Source organism: Procambarus clarkii, chromosome 70 (assembly GCF_040958095.1).
Source record: "Procambarus clarkii isolate CNS0578487 chromosome 70, FALCON_Pclarkii_2.0, whole genome shotgun sequence".
NCBI lineage: Eukaryota > Metazoa > Arthropoda > Malacostraca > Decapoda > Cambaridae > Procambarus > Procambarus clarkii.
Genome location: NC_091219.1, coordinates 24795988 through 24806201, shown reverse-complemented (window position 1 = coordinate 24806201; position 10214 = coordinate 24795988). Strand labels below are relative to the sequence as shown.

Below are 10214 nucleotides of genomic sequence, written 5' to 3'. Positions count from 1 at the left end.
AACGGTCAGTACCCTCCCTTACCGCCTCTCACCTCATGGTCAACAGTAACGGCCCCTTAACCGTTGCCAATAACGGCCGTTATCGTGAGTAATGTCAGAATTATCATGATATCTTGTGGCAGTCTGAATATTAAGTTATGTGTAAAAATATGGTTTGGATGTGTATGCATATCACAAGCAGTAACAACCTGGGTGTGTCATTGGATGTGTGTGCCGAGTACCAACACTAACAGGCTGTTTGTGTGTGTGTCAGAGCCTCCGTGGTTCGGGGTGAGGAGCCAGCGGCAGCAGGTGGAGGTGGGAGGCACCGCCACTCTCACCTGTGAGGCGCATGGTGACGCTCCCCTGGCCCTCACCTGGACCAGGGGCGCCGCCCCCCTGCCTCCCATCCCTAGGTAAGTCAGGAGCGCCGCCCCCATGACCCCCATCCCTAGGTAAGTCTGGGGCGCCGCCCCTTAACTTCTAATGCAATTGATTCCTCCATTTCCTCTCTCTTTGTACCTGTCAGTTATCCTTTTTCCTCAAACTGTAATTAACTCTCTTAATATTCTATTATAAACACTTTGTTCAGAATAACTTAGTTTCTTCATTGACTTCTAACAAAAGTGATACTTTTGTTAGAAGTTTGTTTGTTGAAAAGAATTCAAAAGGGACCCCATGAAGCACCACAGACGTGAGTGAGCAGCAGCGGTCGGAGACAGAGATGGTACCACCGTCAGCAGGGAGGGTTATCTTGAGATGATTTCGGGGCTTTAGTGTCCCCGCGGCCCAGTCCTCGACCAGGCCTCCACCCCCAAGAAGCACCCCGTGACAGCTGACTAACATCCAGGTACCCAGGGTAAACGAACGCCCATCATAACGGGCCACAAAGTCTTTATAAACAGCCGGCGAATGGAACTTAAGGAGCAGCACCCGGTGGTTCGTGAGGAGCTGTACACCAAACACATCCGACACCTTAACACGGAACATATCCAATATAACTACTTCCACTGCAAGGTACGACGAGAGAATTCCAGGCCAACCGTCTCCGAACAGCGGATAGGGGGAAGGAGGGTCCCCATGGCGCCAATCAAAACAGCCGGAGAGCCACACCCCAGGTTTGGACACACCAACAATTGGCGGCCGAATCCTGCCTAGTAGTATTCGCTCACTGGCCACCAGAGGGCCAGGACGTGCTCGTTTGACCTGCCAGTTGTCGCCTGGTGCTGAGTGGAGGCGGGTGTGGATTGTGGTGTGGTGCGCCTGCTGGCTGGAGGGCCCGGCTGGTGGTATGGTGGTTGGTGGTGTGTCCCGCGTAGGGCGGGTGGACACGGCGTGCCTTGACTTCTCAGGGGATGTGGACTGGGCGCTTGTGGAAGTTGCTTTCGTCGATGTGCTTCAAGTGGATGTCCAGGATTTGATAGGACTGGAAAAGCTTTCCCCTACGCGGGTGGCGATGACCTTCTGCAGGAGCTCGCTGTACAAGGAGTTTGTGGCGCGTTGGGCCGGCCACTCGGTTCCAGTCACCGACACGGCTGTGTTTGTGGCCGTTTCGGATCCCTGGGGGCCGTGCAGTACGTGAGTGTGCATTGTGCACCGGTGACGTTATCTGAGGTTGAGCTGCAGGTTGTGTTTGAGAAGTATGGAGTGGTGCAGTTTCATCGCTTCAACCATCTGCGTACAGGTCGGCTGAGCGAGCTGCGTACGGGCATTTTTTTTTTCTTTTTATTATTAAAACAAAGTAAAACAGCGTACATGCAACCATATAAACAGTAAAGCATAGCATTACAAAGAACATTGAAAGACATAAAATAACACAGAGCAACATAACAGAAAAGGGAAAACAAAGAACAAAAAAAAATACATAGGAAAGTACATGAACTACACATAAAAACAGCTAGTCAAAACAGTACAAGCAGTGATCCATAAAGCACAAAGAAACATGAGAACAACAGAAAGAAAACATAAAACAAAAAAAAACAAATAAGCGTACAACAGAATACAAAAAAAGACTCAGAATGACATGGTACAAAATAATACAAATCTAGTAACAAGCCAGCCTGAAAGGCCACACAAGCAATACTACAAGCCAAGACAGACAGGAAGTTCATAACCGGAACACGCAGGAACCGGCAAACAAACACACACACAAACAGCCCTAGAACCAACACAAGCAACAGAACACGACACACACACAGCACAGCCAAAAAAAAGTGCACTCGGAACAAATACACAAACACACCGCCCAACAGGGCGAAACCAAACACGGAGACAAACCAGACATAGAACCGCAGACACGGCAAGAAAATAAACAGAGTACCCAAATAAACACAGGTGCTAACAATACTTGTCTGGAAACTCCTTGGCTGGGAAGCGCAAGCAGTACGCCTCCCAGACCAGCTGGACATCCTCGGACACTTGTCTACCAGGAGATGCACAAGGCCGAGGCATCCAATCAGGCACCCCATAAATAAACCCCTTCAACCTCGGTACCCAAATAGTCGACGAGCACCACGGGCCTTCACGCACCCGGTCGTCCCAAACGAGGTCCAAAACCCGTGACTTAGGGACCACGCCCCCCTCGGCTGCGAGCACAGGGAGGGGGTCCACACTAGGTGGTTTCGCACTGGTATCGGCACTGGGAGGTTCGTCGGGCGCCGCACAGGGCTCCGTACCAACCAGCGCACGAGGCTTCTCACAAGGCCTCTCACGAGGCTGCACACTAGGGGAACCTGCAGAGGACACAGACGAGTCGGGGCCCCCTCCACCAAGCAGATGAGCAGAGGCACCTCGCCGCACATCCTTCCGTAAGACCATGACGAGGTCCCGTGCGGCAGGAGCAACCTCCAACCGAGGGGAGTCATCAGCAGTAGGTATAGGGGGTGATTCCGGAGGCAGCACAGAGCCCCCCACAGCACCGCCAACCACGACAGGAGACGTCGGAACAACGTATTCTTCCACCTCCACCCAAGGCACCCCAAGAAGGGGGGACACACTCCGGACCTGCCTTGAGCGCTTGGAGACAGGCTGCCGGTCATCCAAGCTATCACCCCCATCATCCCGTAACACAGTAGAACACTCCAATGGACGCGCTTTCAAGGCCCGGCCCCTGAGAACCGCAGCCTCCACGACCGGGGGCACTGGACCACACACCACAGGAGACTCCCCGCCGCTAACATCCAAAGGGACAGGAGACGCCACATGTAGGGACGGAACAGGCACGGGCGGCTGAGACGGAGTGGGCAGGGGCGACAGGGGCAGGGACGTCGAAGGCGGGGAAGCCGGTGACGGGGGCGAGGCCGCCACAACCCCTAAGTCAACATCCACACCACCATCCAACACCGGGGTCGAAACCAGCAGGGAAGCAACATCCAGACCATCACGGGGAGACAGGTCCGGGGCCGACAGCGGGGGAAAATCCTCCTCCTGGAAAAGGTTGACAGGGGTGACCCGGCGCTCCTCACACCCGGCGGCCAGGTGACCCGGCAGGCCGCACCGGAAACAAGTCCGAGGTTGTCCTGCGTGAAAAACACGAATCGGGAACCCTAACAGCATGATGGAGGACGGCACAGAACCCCGGAGGCGCATGGCGAGAGTGCGGGTCCCACACAGAACCCCCTTCCATCTCCCAGTAGGGACAGCATTCATCCTCACATGTAGAACCCGCCCAAACCGGGCAAAGTACCTACGTAGAAGATCCTCAGGGAACTCAAAAGGCATCCCATGCACAGCCACATACGTCGTGGCTCCACAACGGTCGGATAGGGTTACCGACCCACCATCCCCAGGAAGATCGAAAGAGCGCCCATCATAGCGCGTGACGATATCTTGATAAATCGCCGGAGAGTTGAACTTGACTATCGCCCGCCGGCCGGCGAGCAGCTGCACACCACATACAGACTCCACTGGGACACGTAACATATCAATCATTACCACCTCCACAGCGTGGTATGAAGCAATCCCAGAAAACTCCAGGCCAATGGAGGCCTGCCTCTAGACACGGGGCACAGGCTCCCCCATGATCGCAGACCGTCACGGCCCCAAGGGCCCCTCAGCAATAACCGTGCATGGTGTACCGGTGACGTTATCTGAGGTTGAGCTGCAGGTTGTGTTTGAGAAGTATGGAGTGGTGCAGTTTCATCGCTTCAACCATCTGCGTACAGGTCGGCTGAGCGGGCTGCGTACGGGCATTCGTACACTAAGTATGAAGATTACGTCACCGGTACCGTCTCGTCTTCTGTATCGTGGGCTCTCGCTCAGAGTATTTTATCAGGGACAGACTCGCACTTGTTTCCGGTGTGGTGCTGAGGGCCATGTGGCAGCGAGCTGTGATGCTCCTCGAGCTGAGGCTCCCTCTGTTTTCTTGGAGGGTGAGTTCCCCCCTTTTGGAGACGCGGGGGGCTTCCTCGTCGCCTTCTCGCCCTGGCGAGGTGCCTGGGGTGGTTCCTGCGGCGGGTTCGGCAAGTGCTCCTTCTGTCCCTGTTTGGTCGGGACATAGTACGTCTGCTTCCCCGGTGTGCTCTGTGGGAACGGGAGCTCCTGCCTCGGGGGTTCCTCGTTCGGTGGTGGCGGAGGTGCATCCGCGGCCAGAGGCTTCTGTGCGGTCCTCGGCTGCTGCTGTTGGTGTGGTGCCTGCTTCCCCTGCTGAAGATTGTCTGCTGCCCGGGGATGCTGGGGTGGTGGGGTGTGTGGCCTCCTCCCTGACCTCTGACTCTGCATCGACTCCCTCGTCGTCTGCGAAGGTCGCCTCGTCCAGTGGTTCGTCAGCTGCGCTTGCCTCGGCGTCCGTGGTGGATGCCCCCTGTGAGCTGGAGTGTGCTCTCCCGCTTTCTGGGCCTGCTCCTTCTGCTCCGGTCTCCGGGCGTGGTGGTAAGCTGTGGCCCCATGCTGTGGAGGTTTCTGGCTCCGCAACAGCGGGAATTGTTGTTTCGGCTCTTGCATTTGTCGTTGGCGACCAATGCACGGTTGTGCATGCTGGGTTTGCGTGCCTCTGATGCGTGTGTGCACTGTGGTCTCCCTGAGACACAGTTGCATGTCTTTTATTTTTGCGGGCGGTTGCGGGGTTTGCTTGATTGGTTTCGGGACGTGTTGGTTGGAGTTTGTGGACCTGGGTGTCGGGGTGACCTTTTGAGGTTTTTGTTTTTGTCCTTTCCGCGGAGGTCGCGCTGTGTTCGAAATACGCTTTGTCTTCTTGTTGCTGACTTTGTGTATTGTGTGTGGGTGGGTCGGGGGGAGGGTTATGGGGTTGCTAGGCTTTTGGGGTTTTTGAGGGCTCATTTGCGGTTCACGTGGTGGTGGGTGCAGCGTGTGTTTCCGAGCGAGTTTCGTGGTTGGTTCACGGGTGGGTATGTGCGTGGGGTTGCTTTTGGGTGAGTGGTCTGTTTTCATCCTAGATCCCCGGCCCTCCGGTGGGCCTCCTCGGGGGGGTTGTGCTGGGTGTGTGTGTGTGTTTGCTCCTGTGGTTGTGTGTTCGGTTTGGTGTGTGGGGTTGTGTGTGAGTGTGGGTTTGCTTCTGTGTTGGCTCCTGCGTGGGCCGTTGCTTGTGTCTTGTGTGGGTTGAATGCGGCTGTTTTGTTACTCATTTTGTTAGTTTGATTGCTGTTCTTCCTAGTAGTGTGTTTGTTTAGGGTACGTGTATCTCTGTGTTTCATTGTTCGCCCCGGATTCTTTCTTGAGGTTGTCATATAGTTGTGCCTGGGCCTTGGCCATGGTTTGTTTTTATGTTAATTATATGATTTGTGTGCGATGTGCTTATGCTTTGTGTTATTTATTACTTGTGTGCATTTTGTATATATATATATGTGTGTCTGGTTTATTCTTTGTATGTTTGTTGTGTCTTTCCATGTCCGTAATGCGTCCGTTTGTTGTATGTCCATTATTATGTTTAATTTTGTATACGGACTTATGTCCCTGGAGTTTCTGGGGTCTTGTTATGTAATGTTCTCTTTTATGCCTGTTTATGATTATGTTTTTGTTGTTATGTTCTTGTTCTTAGGTTCATGTCATGTATATATTGTGCTATACTTTGTATATTTCTTTTATCAACATGAAAAAAAGTAGTAGTAGTAGTGGTGAAAGCTAATATTGTCATAGCCGGTCAGGTGTCCAACATGTACCACTCGTACATGTTGGTACTGTCACACCAGATACCCCACAGGCACCCCGATAGGCATCAGGTACTAACCCACCAGGTACCCCCACAGGTACCAGGTACTAACCCACCAGGTACCCCCACAGGTACCAGGTACTAACCCACCAGGTACCCCCACAGGTACGAGGTGTCGGAGCGGCAGGTGGAGACGGGCCAGGTGTCGGAACTGGTGGTCAGGTCGTCCCACCTCAGTGACTCCGGGACCTATGTGTGTACCGCCACCAACACCCACGGCGCCCTCACAGCCGACTTCCACCTCCTCGTCCAAGGTACAGTGTCCACGGTGCTCATCGTGCATGTTACTGTGTCTACAGTGCTTATGGTCATGGTACCGTGTGTTTGGTGCGAGGCATTGCGTCTTTGGTGCATGGTACGATGTTCATGTGCACATTACGGTGTCTGTTGTGTATGGTATGGTGATTATGGTGCACGGTACGGTGCTTATGGTGCATGGTACGGTGCTTATGGTGCACGGTACGGTACTGATGTATTCCTTGTCTACTGACCCCTGGGAGTTATATATAAACAAACTCATCACGGGTCAAGCGTCAACTGCCTGAGTAAGACTTCTGGCAATTGTTGATTACTTCACAATTGATTGTTATTGTGGCTCCCACGTCCTAAGATTTATATGTTCTTACAGGTCTTAATAGTCTTAAAGTTAATATACCTGCTAGTCCTAATATTTCTTGGTGCGCTCTGTGATGGTGGGGGAGGGGGTGGGGCATTACCCCCCCGTGTTGCAGACTCAGTCTGTTGGACTGGAGTTTTGAGTAAAAGTGGACTACCTTACTGTAAAGCTGACGCTGTATGATGTGCTGGGTCTGAATGTGGCTGCCGTTTGTGGGATGGAGCTGTTAACTACCCAAAGGGTAGTAGTGAAGTTGGCTACTGACGAGGATTTCCGAGTGTTTCTGTGCCAGTTTGAGGGGCGGACGCTGGGTCGGTTGTTGTCTCCTACCGCAGTGACGTTTCGACCTACATCAGTGTTCATTGCGCTCCTATTGAATTCCCCGAAGTGATATTGCGGAGGTACTTCGGGTAGTTTGGTTAAGTTGTGCATGTGTGGATGAATGTCATTTTGTCCGGTCGTTTATGAGGCGTTCAAAATGGCATCCGCACCCTTGAAATGCGTCTTAAGTCGGACATCCCATCATCTGTCAAGCTCGTGGGGTTCTACATCCGTGTGTTCTATGCCCAGCAGCCCCGGACGTGTTATCGTTGTGAGATGTTGGGCCACCTGGCTGCTGGGTGCTCTGCAGGCGTCCTAGAGAGAGTGAATTTATTCTGCGAGGAAGATTTTCCTCTGCTAACTGTTGAAGACGCTTCGGAGGATGTGGCTGTTGGCCTGTCTTTGGAGGCTGTGTCTCCGTGCGTCGGATGGGGCAGCTGCTCCTGATGGGGGTCTGGCGCCAAATCCTGTGCCGTCGTCGGATATGTGTTCTGAGGCTGCGTTCGTGCTGTCCATGCCGGTGTGGAGCGATGGGTCAGCCTCCCTCTGCTTCCCTCTTCTACGACTGTTTTGCTCTGTGCTCATGGGGCTTTTGTCTCGTGGTGCCCGCCGCACCTGCCTACAGTGCCAGTGGAGTGTGGGGAGTCGCGGCCTCCTGCTGTACTTGGCCCAATTCCCCGTGTTGTCACTGCCACTGAGGTCCTGCGGCGTGCCAGGGATCGGACTCCCTGCATCTCACGAGTCTCGAATTCTGTGGCTGTGGAGAGTTCCGATGATCTACGCCCGGATGATCCAACAGAAGCCCGGATGATCATCGGAGAGTTCCGATGATCTAAGCGTGCGATACGTTTTTTGCCTTGTTTACCCTCGGCGAGTTCCGACTGGGTGAATTTGCATGTTGTGTGTCTTCTGATAGCGAGGTGGCGGTACCTGGTGATGATGTGGCGGAGGGTCATGCGGAGGATGCTGGCGCAGGTGATGGGAGTTCTGTGTTGACTCCTGTGTGCCCCCTGCTGTGGGCTCCCAGAATGGGAGCCCGTGCCCCCTCATGCAGTACCTGGCAAGGCCCGTGACCTAGTGGTGGTCTTCAAGAAGGATGTGCGCTGGCTGGGCTCTGTGCTTGTACCTCTAGCCCTGCGGTCCGATGTGCAGTGGCAAAGTGAGTTAATGCCCCCGACGGCTCCGGCCCCTGTACCGCAGCCTCTTGCGCGTTTGTCAGTGCCACTGGGCCCCCGTGAACCCGCCGCCTATGTGGGTACAAAGTTTCATCTGTGATATTCCGGAGTTTATGCAGTGCCCTACGCCGCCACCGGGCGGTCGCCTTACCCGGGATGACTGGGCGGTATGAGAGGTGTATTGTATAAGGTATCCTAGGGCTGAGTTACCAGACAAGTATGTGTAGGCCTTCCAATTTCTTGTATATGTTGTAAGCCCTTCAGGTTTTTGTTTTATTGTAAATATGTATTGACTGTATAGTGTGGGTGATTTGGTGTCCGTTTCGGACTGCCTCGTGTATTGTCTTTCTGTGTGTATTTGTTGCTATGTACTTGTGTCTTTGTGTGTTATTCATGTCTTTGTGTTGGGTTTGGGGCTTCTTGTTCTGTTACTTTGTACTTTTGTTAGTGGTCTGTTTCTTTATCTTTTGTTTTTATTGTATTTATGTGTCATGCTTTTGCATGTAAATATATAAAAAAAAATCACAATTGATTGTTATTGTGGCTCCCACGTCCTAATATATGTTCTTACAGGTGTTAATAGTCTTACAGTTAATGTTCCTGCTGGTCCTAATATTTCTTACAGGTTATAATGTTATGTTGTTGCAGGTCAAATATTCTTGCAGGTCTTAATATTTCTAAAAGGTCTTAATATTCTTACAGGTCCTAAGGTCACAGTAAAGACCACCGTATAATACTTATACCCGTATAAGCATAGAAGTTATCTTGTCTGAGTGCTTGGTTATAGTGCCTCTTCTTCCCCCCCTCTCCAGACGTGCCTGACCCCCCCTCTGGAGTGACGGTGGTGGAGGAGGGGTCACGTCACCTCACACTCACCTGGACGCCCCCCCAGGACTCCAATGCCCCCATCACCGCCTACCTCGTCACCTTCGACGCCCAGCAGTCCCCTGGTAGGTGAATAGGTGTGTGTGTGTGTGTGTGTGTGTTGGTCTTTGCTACAAATCAATTGCTTGTTATACCATACTGGCCTCATTTGGGAGCTCAGGATTTAATTTGTTACTCCATATTCTGGTGTCAGGAAGAATGAATGATTTTGTCTTTGTTAAACTTTTCAGGATCCACAAGAATCTTGCATATCGCAGTCATGTCCCTTGGCACCCCCCGTCTTCTTTCCCTCCAGTACAGTTTATTCCTGCTCTATTATCATTGGCCAGATCCCACCCGACTCGCTAGATTCCTATCGTGTATTTATTTTTTACAATTTTGTAGCGTATCAACGTCGACCACCGTGTATGTCGCCTCTACATCATTCATCATATATTCCTTCGGCTCGGCCATATATTAGCCTCCCAGGCATGACCTCTTGTTATGCTGGTGTCCGTGTTTAATTTCGTCTGTACCTGCCTTGTCAATACCCCCCTTAAGATCTTATATGACGCAATCATGTCTTATTTTCCCGGTCTCTTGTGAGATGCAATAAGAAGCTACAGTTCCTTCAGTCCTATTTTTTCTTTTCAGTCCTCTTTGTTCTGGAACCCGTCGTCTGGCAAGTCTCTGAATTCGGGCTTTTTTGTTTTTGTTTTTCTAATAGGAACTCCATGCCGGGTTCACATGACAAAACATTTATAATGTGTAAAACTCTTTTAGCCTTTTTGTCAAAATTCCTGAAAACTAGAAGGGTGTGTGTCAGATTTTCAAATGTCGCTGATGTTATTCTGTTTACATGAGCCTCTGTCTACGACCGTATAATTTTCTCTTTATTGTGGAATGGACCTTCCTTCTGTTCAATGTGTACTCGAGATACCTTCCCTTATTGTGGAGTATAGCTGCCTTCCCTTCTTTGGGAACTGGCCTGCTGTTCTCATCTTTCCCTCTGCTTCTCTCATCACCTTGCATTTACTTTGATTGAAGATAAGTAGCCAGCTTTTAGAACATTCCTGCAGTTCAGGCAATTCAT

At 51.9% G+C, this 10214-nt stretch overlaps 1 protein-coding gene across 4 annotated transcripts in view; it reads left to right on the top strand.

Annotated features, from left to right (window-relative positions):
* The window catches only part of LOC123744874 (cell adhesion molecule Dscam1), a 59718-nt gene that overhangs the window by 29436 nt on the left and 20068 nt on the right, over positions 1-10214 (top strand). For 3 of the 4 annotated variants that reach the window (XM_069311694.1, XM_069311695.1, XM_069311696.1), the window contains exons 9-12: positions 1-4; positions 254-395; positions 6251-6399; positions 9070-9207. The exon at positions 1-4 is cut by the window's left edge and continues 167 nt beyond it. In XM_069311694.1, coding sequence (XP_069167795.1) covers positions 1-4; positions 254-395; positions 6251-6399; positions 9070-9207 — 433 coding nt within the window. Of the gene's footprint in view, positions 85-253; positions 396-6250; positions 6400-9069; positions 9208-10214 lie in introns of all 4 variants that reach the window. The other variant, XM_069311697.1, reaches the window with a different exon arrangement.